The sequence below is a fragment of the Elephas maximus genome, chromosome 10 (genome assembly GCF_024166365.1).
Source record: "Elephas maximus indicus isolate mEleMax1 chromosome 10, mEleMax1 primary haplotype, whole genome shotgun sequence".
Classification (NCBI taxonomy): Eukaryota; Metazoa; Chordata; class Mammalia; order Proboscidea; family Elephantidae; genus Elephas; species Elephas maximus.
In genome coordinates, this window is record NC_064828.1 from 72,034,143 (window position 1) to 72,050,698 (window position 16,556).

The 16,556-nt window shown below is 39.7% G+C and overlaps 1 protein-coding gene across 4 annotated transcripts in view; it reads right to left on the reverse strand.

Moving 5' to 3' along the window:
• RTN1 (reticulon 1) overlaps nt 1-16,556 on the reverse strand; it is a 257,793-nt gene that overhangs the window by 10,443 nt on the left and 230,794 nt on the right. For 3 of the 4 annotated variants that reach the window (XM_049897441.1, XM_049897445.1, XM_049897443.1), the window contains exons 4-8: nt 7,296-7,503; nt 4,329-4,467; nt 2,764-2,833; nt 2,200-2,246; nt 2,056-2,114 (exon numbers count right to left, since the gene is read on the reverse strand). In XM_049897441.1, coding sequence (XP_049753398.1) covers nt 2,056-2,114; nt 2,200-2,246; nt 2,764-2,833; nt 4,329-4,467; nt 7,296-7,503 — 523 coding nt within the window. Of the gene's footprint in view, nt 1-2,051; nt 2,115-2,199; nt 2,247-2,763; nt 2,834-4,328; nt 4,468-7,295; nt 7,504-16,556 lie in introns of those variants that run through there. The other variant, XM_049897442.1, reaches the window with a different exon arrangement.

Sequence of the window (16,556 nt, forward strand, 5' to 3'; positions counted from 1 at the left end):
GTATTTCTAATTAATAGGTTGTTGGTCTTGCAAAATTCTATCACGCGATATCTGGCGCTGTTTCTGTCACCAAGGTCAGTTTTTTCCAACTATATTGATCCTTCTTCTTTGTTTCCAACTTTCTCATTCCTTTCACCAGTAATTATCAATGCATCTTGATTGAGAAGATTTGATCAATTTCAGACTGCAGAAGTTGGTAAAAATCTTCAGTTTCTTCATCTTTGGCCTTAGTAGTTGGTGCATAAATTTGAATATAATTGTATTAACTAGTCTTCCTTGCAGGCATATGGATGTTATCCTGTCACTGACAGTGTTGTACTTCAGGATAGATCTTGAAATGTTCTTTTTGGCAATGAACGCAATGCCATTCCTCTTCAATTTATCACTCCCAGCACAGTAGGCCACAAGATTGTCTGATTCAGAATGGTCAATACCAGTTCATTTCAGCTCACTAATGCCTAGGATATCAATCTTTATGCATTCCATTTCATTTTTGGCGACTTCTAATTTTCCTAGATTCAGACTTCGTACATTCCACGTTCTGATTATTAATGGATGTTTGCAGTTGTTTCTTCTCATTTTGAGTCATGCTACATCAGCAAATGAAGGTCCCAAAAGCTTTACTGTATGCATGTCATTAAGGTTGACTCTACTTTGAGGAGGCAGCTCTTCCCTAGTCGTATTTTGTGTGCCTTCCAACCTGAGGGGCTCTTCTTCCAGCACTATATGAGACAATATTCTGCTGCTATTCATAAGGTTTTCACTGGTCAGTTTTTTTAGAAGTGGATTTCCAGGTGCCTCTTCTTAGTCTTTCTTAGTCTGGAAGCTCTGCTGAAACCTGTCCACCATGGGCAACCCTGCTGATATATGAAATACTGGTGGCATAGCTTCCAGCATCACAGCATTCATGCAAGCCACCACACTATGACCATCTGATTGTTGAGTAGCCTAATACAGAGGAACTTTAGTTTAAAATGGTTGTTTTTCCTATTTGTTTTATCCATCTTTGAGTGTTTAAAATACTTCTCTTTAAATCTAACCATCACCTAGGTCCAACCACATGAGAGTTTATGTTGACAAAGTCTGATCCCCTCGTGACATATATTTGTAGTTGAAACCTCGGTCAGCTTTTGGTTAAAATAACATTTTGAATAATAACTACAACATAAAAACTATCTTTTAGACGACAAAAAATGACAAACCTGTTGCTACAGAGTTGATTCCAACTCATAGTGACCCTATAGGACAGAACAGAGCTGCCTCATAGGGTTTCCAAGGAACAGCTGGTAGATTTTAACCTTTTGGTTAGCAGCCAAATGCTTAACCACTGCACCATGAGGGCTCTATTTTAGATGAAGATAAATCGAGAATTACCAATTTAAGAATAAGGGAAAACTGCAAAGTTTAATGACCATGTTAGCCGTGGATACTTGTAACTAGAATCTTAATCTTTTAATACGTAAGGTATCCCATAAAGTTATTGTTGTTGTTAGCTGCTTTTGAGTTGATTCTGACTTAATTAAACAAACACACATACATACTTGTCGAGGTGAAATGACATAATTTAAAATACTTAGGTAATAGAAATTTTACAGATCTTAAAACATTTAAAGTTTTTAGAAAATAATTTTAATGGTTTAAAAAAATTAGTACTATTACTTAAAAATTAGTAATGTTTTTAACTTGTTTTTATTTCAATTAAATTGTTATAAATTAATTTTATTTTTCCAAATCAGGTATCCTTCTTTCCAACAGCCAATCTCATTCATGGACATGGCCCAGTCCCCAGAGAGTCCTTAATATCTTTATCATACCCATTCATTATGATACCTGAAATAACCCACCGAAGGTTTGGTTTAATTGAGAGTTTTAAAATTTACACTTGTTTTCTGAAATAATCTAATTGGGAAGGGAATGAATATATTACTTAAGTAAGTGAGTGAAAATCATAAGTCAACCTATTATTTTGCTACCTTTTTATTACCCCTACCTAATCCACTCAAACGCCTGCCCAAAATAATCTCTCCTGTTTATGAATTACACTATGTAACTTACTTTGCCACAATCGAATTTATGTGAGTCCTCACAAGTCCCAGATATTGGTCAATCTGTGCCTATGAAAAGAAAGAAATCATGAGCACATCCAAAGGTCACGAGGTCAAAATTTACCACGAATGTTTGACATCACACAGAACTTACCTGGTGTTTAACATACACTACAGGTAGAGTAAACATTGAAACCACAGCTGGGATGAAAAACAAATACAGTATTAAATTCTGAGAGTTATCAGTAAGAATAAGTTTACATACATATTTTTATACAGTTAGTATAATATATACTCTAATAATACTATAGCATTAGTTATAATAACCAGCATTCTAGATAAATGATAACAGGGCAGTTCACCAGGAAAATAAAAAGATAATGCGCTCTTTACAGACATTATGTCATCATTCCCGGACTACTGTGCCCTCCAAGGTGAAAATTAATCTCTATCTATAGCTTCCATTGTAAATAAGTATATATTAGAAGCCAAATAAAACCAGTTGTGGTTGAAGACAAACAAAAAAACTTCAGAATAATAAATTTTATTATTATTATGACAATCTTTAATAAAACTATGATGGTAAGGGAAATGATCTGTACTCAAGGGTATCTGTGGCATTTGTGCCTAGGAATCTACCAAGACAATCTGAAAGCTAACAGTATGTCATTCTCTACATGTGTGAAACGAGACATAATAGGCTCTTGTCGGTGTTTACCCATGAGCAGCAGGGTTAGGCCGTTGAAGAGAGCGCCAACATAAGTCAGGAGCCACATCAGCACTGCAAACTGAAGAATGAAAGGATTATCAGAGCTTCTAAAACAGTGGCACATACAAGAATCTCATTTTACTGACTTTTTTTAGATTAAAATTTGAAGCAAAATACATGATAATTTTGATAGAAAATATAAGAGCAACAAGGTGTTTCAAGCTCATCAGAGAGTCAGTGAAAGAGGCTCCATCCCTTAGCCCTCCTGGAAACCTGCGAAACTCTTTGTTAAGAAATCTGAGGGACTGAATGAAATAACCCAGTCCAGGGATCGGCAAACTATGGCCTCTGTCTGTTTTTATATGGGCCCATCAGTTAAAAAAGGTTTTTACATTTTTACAGGATAAAAAAAAAATTAACACAAGAATAATATTTTGTGATGGGTAAAAATATGAAATTCAATTTTCGGTTTCGGTAAAGTTTTACTGGAACACAACCATGGCCATTCATTTACCTATTGTCTCTGGCTGCTTTCAGGCAATAATGGCAAAGTTGAGTAGTTGTGACAGTGACTGTGCCCCACAAAGACTAAAATATTTACTATCTGGGCCTTTACAAAAAAGATTTGTGGACACTGGATCTAGGCCACAATTTTTACATTTTAAATACAAATAGAAATGTCTCCTTAAATCTCCCTGGCATCTCTCGTCAGTATTACTTGGCAAGTCATATTCCAGTAGAGCACTACGGGTCAAGATCACATCGCTCACTTTTCCCTCTGCCTTTCCTTGAACAGTTACTAGGCAGCCCCTGTGTACAAGACGCCTGGCAGGGTGTGTACAAAGTGCTCTGGGGACACAGAAAACTCACAACCTTACTGGAGCTTTCCCCTACCCTGCTCATGGCCTTGACAAATCATGATGGATTGACTTCCATTTGACAGGTAAATCATAGGGAGGTGAAAGCAGCATGCCCAAAGAAATCCACTGAATTCACGAGAGCAGCAGGAATAAAACCTCAGGGTCCAGGTGCTGGCTGAGTGCTGGATCTGCCAGACCTCAATCCTTCAGATTGCTCAGCCTCTCAGTGGCAACTGTGTAGGGACACTTGGAGGTCTTGTTTTTTGGCAGACTCCAGCGTTTCTTTCAGTGAAAAATTGCATGTATTCTTTGCATCCTCAAACTAGGTTTTTATTTTTTAATTAATTTTAGAAAATTGCCTGAGGAATTACAAATGGTAAGAAAAGGCAGCTTGGTGTGTTGTAAAAAGTGCAGAACTAGAAGCTGTGTGACCCTGGTTTGATTCTAGCTCTTCCAGTAACTCACTGGGCAACCTCAGACAAGTGTCTTAACCTCTCTGAGCCATAACTTTGTTAACTGTAAAATGAAGAGATTAAATTAAATGATCTCCAAGGTGGCATTTAGCTGGAGGTTTTCTAACTCTAGACCATGATTAGCATTTACTTTTTATTCTTCATTACGTGGTAGCTTATAATACTATGTCTTTAAAAAAAAAAAAAGTCTTTAGGGAAAATAAAATCAAGACTGTAAAGTGAATGGTGTAAGCAATCATACTTTTAAGGAATCCACCAGGTCCTGGACGAGAAAGAGCCTCCTCAGCTCTTTAAGCGTGTTGTTCACGTAGAACTGCAGGCAGTCGGTGTACTTCTGAATCTGCTCCTGAGAAAGGGCGATCTCGAGCTCCAAGTAGGCCCTGTCAAAACCCACCATCCCCACAGGGAACCATCAGAGGGGATCATGAAACAGGCTGGCTGGCACTGTACCCCATTAACCGCTAAGCTTTCCTTCTCTCACTCTGAAGATGACAGGTGGTCATCTCAGGGGTTTATACAATCAAGTAGGCCACAAGGCACTGTACGCCCCTCTTCTAGTACACTGGAGAACACAGGATCATGGCTCGTAGTGGGGCATTGTAACTGTTTCTCTGTACCAAAGAGAAAGTGTGAGCTGCCAATTCAGGAAAACTGGCAGGGACTAGAGAAAAGTCAGCCCAAATGAGCTTATTTGTTGAATTCTCTTATATTCCTGGCCCACTAGGCAGTTGGTAAAACCTGCACTTTTCTTGGTTGCATGGAGATGAATCTTTTTAAATAGGCGAGATACCCGAAAATCCTAACTGCCAATTCTGGCTGCTCATCGAAACTCTAAGAGTTCATGTTTAAATTCCAGAATTTACTTCCAGGTTCTATTTAGAGAGCACTGAAAACTCAGTCTGGGCCATGTTAAAATACTCATTGGTTCTGTTTTAGTAATTACATTTTTTATTTATTCAAATGGTTAAATTTAATTTTGGGGTGAATAAACCAGGCTTCCCAAATATATATAAGGCAATCCAGCTCAGCATCTTCCTGTTCCATGCTAACCCACAGACATCAACTTTCCCTCTCTTCTTCCCTCCGTTCTTTCATGACCTGCCCTCCACCGTTTTACAACAGTGCCATGTTGTCTTGTTGTCTGCCTCCAAGACATCCCTATGGTTCTTACAATGCTTATCTAACCAGGGCTTCAAACCTGTTCATTCCAGTTCAAACCCCTGCTGAGAATTTGCATTTCCACCCCAGCAATACTGAATTAACAAGATCCCCAGGTGATTCTTATGTATACTAAATTTTGAGAATCACTTCTCTACTAATGGTTCTCAGAACTGTTCCCTAATCAGAAGTATTAGCATTGCCTGGGAACTTATTAGAAATGCAAATTCTTAGCAGGGGCTGGAACCAGAACTAACTGGTTTGAAGCCCTGTATCTAACTCTGGGAATTGAGGTGAAAAGGGTAAAGCAGAGTTTGGTGTGAGTTTTAGGGACTTTATGTTTAAATAATGTGTTTTTTTTGCCCCTTTAATAAAAATAGAAAAATACTGATTTGTCAAGATAGTGTGTTCCAGTTCAAAATGTACTCTGAGTCAAATATTCCTTTCACTGATCAAAATGACTTAGTCAGAGGAAAGTTTTAAATTTCAAATTTGTCACCTTAAGGAAGATAAGACAGTTGAGCTAATTGTAGACTAATTGTTAGACTCTTGTTCCTATAACTGGGTACTTGAAGATACAAGCTAAATGAGAGGTTAAGTTCTCCATTTAACATAACAGCCTTGGGACCAAGAACTTGTGAGAAAGAAGTCTTGCTCAAATGGCTAAGGGCAGAGAAGGGGCCAGGGGAGGACTCTAAAGGTATGGACTCTGATCACAAGCTAGGGCCACTGAAGCAGACAACGCATACATATGCCCTGTTGAGATGACACTCCGCTTCTGCGACTCTTCTTACGTTTGGGGATGGGAACTTGTGTGGCCAAGCTATAGCCCAGAAGATGCATTAACGCTGCATTACAAGCCCAAATATATACCAAGGGCAAGGATGTCCAGACTATAACTGTCTTCTACCCTGAGCCCAGGAATCCAACTGGGAAGGGACTCTGATATACAGCCTTTTGCCCCCGTGAGCAGGTGTCTTTTCCCTTTTTAAGAGCCTGGTGTTGCTGAGGCCTTGATTCAGCTGACTGGTGAGGGTGAGAAGGTGAGTCACGGAGGACTCAGAGAAGTTGTGGGTGAGTGACTAAGGCTGGCCCAGAAGAGATTCTGCAGCATCATTTATTTCCATCTGTTATCTGGGACTCAGAACTGTCCCTTGGATAGAGGAGTGAAGACACCTGCAGTGGAGCCTACACTCTGGGGCCAGGTACCAGGAAAGGGGGTGAGACTGACAGACAGTGCCCAAAGCTCCCAGGGTTTATAAGTTAGCACTGGGAGATAAACTGGGGGTGGAGTTGAGAGGCATGCAGCTGGCAATGCTAATACTCCCCTCTAACACATTATACATATTCTCTTAGTACATTGCCTTTTTAGAGATTTCTTCCTCCTCACCGTCCTTCTAATCAGATGTCTTCAGTATAAAAATGCAGAGGAGGGCACATTAGGAGGCTCTTCCTGAACCTTGTGCCCCTCAGAGGGCTGGCCCTTCAGGAACCAGAAAGAACATGAAAATAAAAATCAAACACCCTAGTCCTAGCTCTGTGATATTCACTGGCCATGTGAACTTGGGCAAGCCACTTCTCTTCTTGGAGCCTTAGTTTTTCCACCTGTAAATAGGTATTGTAATGCCCACCCTGCCTTCTGCACAGGGTTGAGAAGATTAAGTAACTGTTGAAACACTCTTTATAGAACATTGCACACTTAGAATGGATTATGATTTCTACTAGTTGTAGGAGTAATTAAAATGTGGAGCCCTGCTGGTGCAATGGTTAAGAGCTTGGCTACTAACCCAAAAGTCGGCAGTTCAAATCTACCAGCCACTCTTTGGAAAACCTCAACAAAGCAATTAGTGTTGGAATAAGGATAATTGAGTTTTTTCCAGAAATTCACCAGAAATATTAGCTATTAAAAGACAGGGTATTAAGAAAATCTCTAACCGGTCTGTTATGTCTCAGACAAACATGATGGAAAGTAAGTTTGTGATCTGAAACAGAGCCAGAGGGGAAGAGCAATGGGAGACTTGGGGAAGGGCTGGAAACCTGGGGCACTCACTTGAAAGGGTGGCCCTCGTCGGTCTTCTGCACAGCTTGTAAAACAGACTTGTAGATGCGGAAACTGATGGTGGCTGAGAGCGCAGCAAGGGCCAGATAGGCCACGACACTCACAACGCTGAACTGGGTCAGGGAGAAGAGCAGCAGCAGGAAGCTCCCAAACACTATTCCTGTCTGCTTGATGTCCCGCCAGTAGAGCAGGTCAATAGCTGTGGGGAGGAGACACAAAACACATACCCGCTCAACACTGGAAACACCACTAGGCGAGCTACTGCAGCTGGTTCCTCAAAGCTACAGTTGCTGCAGATTCTCACCTGGCATTTGGTTCCTAAACACAGCGAGTCGATACATGGCTATGCCAAGGGCGTTTCAGTCATTTGGGTTTGGAAGAATCTTTTCCATCCCTGAGGACAGTTCTCAAATTTACAGGTAAGAAAAAGCAGTTGAATCTCCAGGGACTGTATTTCTGAGTGTATCTCTATGAGTTATGCCATTCCTCCAGAGGCCCTAACCATGTGACTTTGAAACAAATTGGAAATGCACAGGCCTCTGTGAAGTACCGGTTCTCTACCAAATCAAAGAACCAAACCTGTTGCCGTCGAGTCGATTCCGACTCATAGCGACCCTACAGCTCAGAGTAGAACCACCCCACAGAGTTTCCAAGGAGCACCTGGTGGATTTGAACTGCCGACCTTTTGGTTAGCAGCTGTAGCACTTCACCACTACGCCACCAGGGTTTCTGTTCTCTTCTTTAAAATGGTATTAATTATATGGGGATCTTGCTTCTCTGCTGATCATTTCATGTCTCAATTGTAGCCTATTGATGTATATACAACAGCGATGCAAATCCCCCAGCTGCTGAGAGGTGGTTGGAACAGTAGTGCCGTTAGCAACATGGAGGAAGCCCAGGAGACCTCAGCCAGTTCCAAAAGCATCTGGACCAAGGTACCGCTGCAACCAAAATAAGAGCAAAACCAAGGGGCTACGGGTTGTCCCAAAGAACCTGAAGGTGACATTTGGATTAGGCCATTTTGTACAACATGATTTGTTTGCTTACATTCTGTGATTTAAAACTCTGGGTGCAAGCTTTAAAATCTATATCACATCCATCATTCAGTTATTACCCTCTTTCAATTTAGAAACAAAAATCCAAAAGGATAAAGCCATGGTTCTTCAAATGTGATATAAAATGCAAAATATTTAGAATATTCCTGTCACCAGAATATGAAAAAAAGCATAAAAACGTTGCTGAAGAATGTATGCAAAATCCTTCTCCAGTTAGACAAGGAAAAATGGTTTTTATACAATATTTTGCCAATTTTCAAGAAGAGAAAAAAGAGACAAAATTCAATGAAAGTGGCATTTGCTTACACTGATTCATGTGGAGTGCACCTGGAGATGCAGAATTAGATACCAGTCATTGGCTCAAAGGAAAGCAGAGGTGGCCAGGTTGAAGAGATCAGGGAGCTGCTCCCAGCATACATGGGTGTGCAGTTAGCTGAATGAACAGTACTGGAAAAATCACATAGCCTGATGACAACTCTGAGACTATCAAGGTGACATAAGAAATGTTGCAGAGAATTAACTCCTTCCTCAGAGTATTTGCTCAGGCTGGCTGGAGAATAAATCAAGGGTTTAAAGTCCGGACAGCTCTTTTATAATAGACTGAGGATACCCCCAGCAATCTAAAGCTGGAGAAAGAGTTTCTTTTGAGCTGATCCACCTTTTATCTGCACCTTCTCTTCTCCTCCCAGGCCCCAACCTGGTCCATCAATGATATTAACTCAGAGAGATTCCAGTAGGCAGTCATTTTGTTCGGCATAAATTTGTTCCCTTTCCCCTACAATGCTCTGTAATGCAGGAAATAGAGGAGGGGACCACAAGCACAGAGTAGGCTGTAACAAAGATTTTTTTTTCTCTTTGAGTAGAGCTGGTCCTACAAGTAGGTTTGCAGAGCAAAGGAAAAGCCCTCCTGCTCTAAAGCCTCCCTCCTCTCCCTCCCCCAGCCACCAGTCACTCTGACATCCCACCATCAGAAAATCATTCCTTTGGCTCAATCCTATTTATCTTCAAAGTATTCTTCATCTCTTTTTTTTAATGCAAATATTCCAGAATGAGATAATGCATTACAGAGTTGCTTGTCATCAACAACAAAATTGGAATGAGTTCACCAAATGGTTGTCCTTTTAGAAGAGTTTATTGATAACAGAACACAAAAATTATGATCCTTTTTAAGCAGAGAAGAGGGATCTTTTGGAAGGCATGACCTGTAAGAAACCCCTGGGACCCTAAGGGTAGATGATAGAAAGGGGAAGGGATTGCCACAGATGCCTGGCTCCCCATGGTCTTGTCAATTGAACTGAAGGTCCTTGGGGCACTAGAGCCTCCCAGTATTTATACTGTTTTGTGCAGGGGAAGGGAAAAGTGGGGAATAAAAAGGGACTAAAACATCATCATTATCTGAAGTGTTACCTTTTCCACATTCATTCATTTATTCAGCATACATTGTTGTTAGGTATCGTCGAGTCAATTTTTGACTCATAGTAACCCCATGTGACAGAGCAGAACTTCCCTATAGAGTTTTCTAGGCAGTAATCTTTATAGGATCACCAGGTCTTACTCCCACAGAGCCACTGGGTGGTTTTCAACCCCCAACCATTCAGTTAGCAGCTGAGCGCTTAACGCTTGTGGCACCAGGGCTCCTCTATTCAGTATATGCTGAGCAAGAACTAAGTGCCAGGCTTTGTGCTAGGTGCCAGGGATATAAAATAAATGAACTGTAAAAAAAAAAAAATTAAAAAAACCCTCAGGCTTACATGGCAGACATATTTGGAAACAAATACATCACAAGGCAGCTACCCAAAACCCAGTGCCATCGAGTCAATTCTGACTCATAACGACCCTATAGGACAGAGTAGAAAGGCCCCATAGAGTTTCCAACCACTACGCCACCAGGGTTTCCACAAGGCAGCTAGGGAAGGCAAACACACCCATTCATTAGATATGAAGGTACGTGGGAGGACCTGCAAGTAAATTTAAGGCAAAGAAGGGATGTAATTTTCTAATTTCAAGTGAATTGCCTGAACCCTGGTAAAAATGTTATGCCCACTAGAAAAACCATGGGAATCTACAGTCACCCGTTCACCCAAGGATGGTAGGCTGGGGCTTTTCCTGAAGAAGCTGAAGATAAGACAGTGTTAACTAAGTAACATTAATTTGGTGTGGAACCATCACACAACAGGTTTTTCAATGAACTTGATAAGATTGCTGGGTGTTTCTAATTATAAGGTTAACAAAAGAATGATTATCTTAAAACAGTAGGATGTTGATTCTTTGAGACATGACAATCTGTTTATGTAGATTTGGAAATATTCAAAGCACCTTCATACGTTATCTCATTTAATCTTCACAATAAACTCCTTTAGAGAGCTGTATAACAGGTGAGGAGGCTAAAAGTTAAGAAACTTGCATCCTGACTAGTTAATAGGAAAAGCAGGATCAAATTCTAAGTTTGATGCTTTTTCCAAAACGGTTGCCTCTCTTTTTGTTATATGTTAAATATCCCCAAAACCAAGCAAAATTAATTTGGGTTAACTTGAACTATATTTAAATCTGATTCTAGAGGTAGATATTGAAAGTGAAACTTTTCTTTTTAAGGGAAAGTTAGTCATATCAATAGCAAGAAGTTACTCATCATCTACTATCTAGTAAGCACAGGAATGAAGAGATTATAAAATTTGGTACTGTTTTTAAGGAATTCGAGGCATAGTTGGGAAGACTGGCCATTCATTTAAAAAAAAAATGTTGAAACAATGCCAATATATCTTGTGCTGTTGGAGGTGGCCAAAGTTAATTGGATAGTACCGGAAATGACAGAAGAAAGTGGATGTAGGAGCCCTGGTGGTGCAGTGGTTAAGTGCTCGACTGCTAACCAAAAGGTCAGCAGTTCAAACCCATCAGCTGCTTGGGAGATGAAAGATGTGGCAACCTTCTCCCATAAAGAGTACAACTTTGAAAACGTTGTGGGGCAGTTCTACTCTTCCTATAGTGTGGCTATGAGTCAGAATTAACTCCAAGCAAAGGGTTAGGCTGGTTTATGAATGCAGTGAACAATTTATTAAGGAAATGGGGGAATAAAAGGGAAATATTATGAAGGATTACTTGACAAGAATGGTGACTAATTAGCTGTGAGAGAAAGGAGTAAGAGCTAATTAAGGGTGAAAGCAACATTTCAAACTTAGGTGAATGAGTGATTAGTATGATTGACAAAATAGGAAATCTGGGGGCGAAATGGTTTTGGAAAAAGCTGTCATTTGTTTTTAAACCTACAGATTCTGACATGATGATGTTTAAAGCAGGGTATTTTGACATAGCTTGGGGCAGAGCTGGAATAGGGATCATGAATGAGGCTATAATATACAATTCTTCCTAATATTTTTTTAAAGCTGGGAACTTAAATTTGCCTTTTAGGCTTTGTCAGAGCAGCGCTGCATTAAAATGGCCAGTAATATATATATTCAATGAATGAATATATATAGGAGATAATTGGAAATGTGGGGCTGAATTTTAATTAAAAAAAAAAAACAAAACCCACTGCCACAGATTCTGACTCATAGTGACCCCATAGGACAGGTTAGAACGGCCCCATAGGGTTTCCAAGAAGTGGCTTGGTGAATTCAAACTGCCGACCTTTTGGTTAGCAGCTGAGCTCTTAACCACTGTGCTACCAGGGCTTCGAAATTTAATAAAGAGGGGTTGAATATTTATATTTGGGTGTCTTATGAATGGAAATAATGATTATTTAAGTCATGAGAATGGATTATGCCTCCATGGGAATGGAGGCTAAAGAACACATTTTAGGATAGGACTATATTTCATAGGTCAAAGGAGTAAATGGAGCTATAAAAAGAGGGTTCTGAGTGTTAGAAGGGGAACTACAATAGTTTAGGTCATAGCAGTCAAGCAGAAGACTTTTCGGAAGAAAAGCGTAGGTTACAGTGTGGAATGATATAGCCAGAACGAGGAAAATGAGACTGAGAAATGAACACTGGATTTGGAGGCTGGAAGGTCATTCACAACTGGAGAGAGGAGATTTAGGAGTAGTGGGGATGGAAGCCATGTTGTGAGGGGCTGGGTAGGTGGCGGGAAGTTCTAAGTAATAATGATCAATAGAAAAGTAGTTTGGGGAGTAAAAGCAACTAGTAACCTTTTAGGGTGAGCAAAAACTGGGAATGTTAGTGGAAAGGGAGGGAGTGAGAATTCTGGAAAGAGGAGATATTTGATGAAACAAAGTCTTAGAGAAGGTAGGAAAGGACAGGATTAATCATAGCTCTTCCTTTTCAAAGGAGAGGAAAGAGGGATGAGTAAAGATACAGAAACATTTGGGAACTTGTGAGAGAGGCTACAGGTATGTTTTGAGGTGAAAAGGGAACAATATAAAGAGGTTTTAAGTAGATTAACTCAAATATTCTCTGGAAAATGAGTCATGAAGTCTTCCAGAGACTGAGGAGGTTAAGGGTACGGCTTTAAGACAGTAGAAAGAGTCAGGACTTACAGTACCCAATAGAGTTGTGATGAGCCACATGTGGCTACCAGGCACTTGAAATGTGTCTGGTCCCAACTGAGATGTGCTGTAAGTATAAAGTACATACGAAGACCTAGTTCAAAGAAAAGAATGTAAAATATCTCATTAATGCTTCTTATATTGATTATGTGTTGAAAAGATAATACTTTGGATATTTTGAGTTAAATAAAATATATTATCAAAATAAATTTCACTTATTTCTTTCTGCTTTTAATGTGGCTACTAGAAAATTTAAAATTACATCTACGGCTTACAATTACCCTACTATTGAATGGTGCTGATCTAGAAAACACACTAAGGATTCAAAAGAGGAATGAATAAAAGGAATGTCAAAAAGTAAAGGGGTTTGGTTAGAGTTAACAGTTCCTGGTGGGTTCAGTCAACAGGGTTACATGCTAGCTGTTTTGAGCAACAGACAGTAGGGCTGACCAAGGGCTATGAATCGGTATAAGACACATGGCCAGAGGAGTCTAAGATCCAAGAGGACAAAATTGAAATGACCAGCCCTGGGGCCCAGGCTGGGAATGACAAATGGTTAAGGCAGCAGGGAATTGAGGGGCTGGGAGAATGGCAATGGCTATTTGTGGTCAGAGTACAGGCTAACGGCCCGAAGGTCTGATGAGTCAGTGGGAGGTGATGAAGTGATCAGAGAATTTTTGTGTTCCAAATCTAATGTGTAAATGCCAATTTCTCATATTTTAATTTTGCTTAGAGTGATGAAATCTGGTATAGGAAGCTTTATAGTATTCAATCCACAAAAATAGGCTTTTGAATAAAGTTTCCCGAGAACACATGTAAGAAAGATATAATTCTTTAAGTGCAACGATTATCCCAAGTACTCGAACCCACCAGCCACTTCTCGGGAGAAAGATACGGCAATCTGCTTCTGTAAAGATTTACAGCCCTGGGAACCCTATGGGGGCAGCTCTACTCTGTCCTATAGGGTCATTACGAGTCCAAATCGACTGGACAGCAATGGGTTTATTTTTTTAGTCTTCAGGTATACCAAAGTAAAGAAAGCCTTTCTCTTCTTCCAACAACCTTGTAATGCAGAAAGGTCATGGGATAGTTTAAACAGCTGAGCACACATTCACTATGTTTGCTCGGTAGGACATGTATATTACTGTATTGATTTGCTAATCATAAATATTAAAGTTACTTTGCTAAAAACCAAGAGCATTTTGTAAAAAAGATTCTGAAATGAGAGATCAGTGTGTCCTATCAATTTGATAAAAAGACTGGGCTTTGGTGACCTCATCTAAGTCCTCCAAAGCACAGGTGTGAGCAAACACTGTAGCTTGCGTGGCACTGGCTTAGAGCTAATTTAGTGAAGGGTGAACTGGCAGACTTGAAGAATCCTAATATCAGATGCTGAAGCTAGTGCTACTCTTATTTCTGCATTCTAATCAAGAACAGAAAAGAAAAATAAAAGTGATCCAAGGGTTGAGTTAATAGCTAAATGTAAATTAAATCCTATGTCAAATTTCTAAAAAGAAAGTCCTTTGCTGCAGTCCAATTTTTTTGTTTGGAATACTATTTTAAATGTATTCAATTATATGACCCAAAAGTGACGGCAGCACTCAGAAAGTTTATTAAAAATTCATAAATTTAAAAGACAGTGGTATGACCATTCATATTTTATGTATAAAGCAAAATATGGCATAAGTATATAATATAAAATGGCCATAGATTGTGCACAATTATCTTAATTATTGCACCATATTCTTAAATGTATTTATTTATGTTCCATCTTAGTTCAGAAGATTTTGGGTGGCATTATATCACTTGCTACATGACAAGTAATGCTACTTTTTAAAAGGCCAAGTAAAAAAATACGAGAAATTATTGTTCATAGACAACATCAGTATTTCAATAAAAGAATCACTGAAAAATGATATGCTATTCACTTTTATTTACTTTTTAGCAAGCTTCCAATTGACTAGGTTGGCTGCTAACCAAAAGATTGGCTGCTCGAATCCACCAGCCGCTCCTTGGAAACCCTATGGGGCAAGTTCTACTCTGTCCTATAGGGTGGGTCACTATGAGTCATGGAATCCACCCTACAGCAATGGGTTTGGTTTTGGTTTTGTGAAAATTATTAGAAGGCTAGAAAAACATTGAGTTAAAGCAGCTGAGTCCAAAGCATTGATAGAAAAGCCAGCTTCTCTGACTGATTTTTATGGGGCAAACAAAATATCACCACAAAATGTTAACAAGAATAGATAGTAGTAATTTTCTCTATTTTAACTTTCCCTTATTTTACTATAAAATTGGAGAAACATAACGAAAGTAGATGTAATAAAATACTTTAAACATACAGAGACATTTAAAGATAATATCTTCTAGTCAATTAATCTGAGTTTCATTTACCATGAGACAATTTCCCATATAAATTAAAACTTTAAATGGTAATCCAATCCAGTATCCCAGAACCCAAAGAAGAACCTGCTGGGAGGGATTTTTGCTGATAAGACACCTACAGTGATTCCATTTTCAAGGCGATTCTTTCATACCTTCTAAATGTAGGCAATATGGCTGTCAAGAGAAAAATGCCAACACTATTTCTAGACGTTTCAGTAATTTTGCAGATTTCTTTAAAGGGAAGACATTAACTCTGGTGTTTCCCACAGACAGTAAAAGAGCACAGCGTCCACATGGATGATCCTCTACTTTCCGTGAGCTTTGGTGGCACAAAGGAAAATGAAAGACTTACTTGCCGAAACCACAGCCAGCATCCGTCTCTGGTACTATTCTTCCATGGAAGACAAGAGCAAACACACGATTTATCCCTCAGATTGGACTGAGGGCAAAAAACTGCTTTTATGCCCCGGAAGGGCTAACTATTTATTCCTGCCAGCTCTAACTGCTATGAAAGCACATTCCCACATTCTCGGGAAACACTGGTGGCTCAATGGTAGAATTCTCGCCTCCCATGAGAAAAACCCGGGTTTGATTCCCAGCCGATGCACTTAAAGATTTATTTCATTTGGAAACCCTGGTGGCGTAGTGGTTAAGAGCTACGGCTGCTAACCAAAAGGTCGGCAGTTTGAATCTACCAGGTGCTCCTTGGAAATTCTATGGGGCAGTTATACTCTGTCCTATAGGGTTGCTATAAGTCGGAATCGACTCTACGGCAGTGGGTTTTTTTTTGTCATATTCTCAGTGCTACAAAGTTAACACGGTGGTGCTTAGGCTCTTTCTCACAGTGATGGAGTGGGCCTGGCCAGAAAGTGAAGCATCAGGACCACGAATTTAAGAAAGGGTGGCCAGCTTCTCCTGCTAAAAAAACACAAAACAAAAAACCAAATCCATTGCCATCGAGTCAATTCCAACTCATTGAGACCGTATAGGACTGAGTAGAACTGCCTCATAGAGCTTCCAAGGAATTCCTGGTGGATCTGAACTACCGACCTTTTGATCAAAAGCCATAGCTCTTAACCACTATGCCACCAGGGTTTGCTAAGTCTCCAGCGAATCCAGGGGGCTCACTTGGAAGGGTCTCTAAAGGGCAACTGGTCAAAGGGAGAGATTACCCCATGAAGGAAAAAAGAAGCTTTGGGCACATAGTAATTGAGGCATGTAATTTTCAAGGTATTGAATAATGAACATCTTCATCTACTTTTTCTTTAGGTTTTCTAATCAAAACAAAGTATGAAACCAGTTCATTTGGGTTACTGG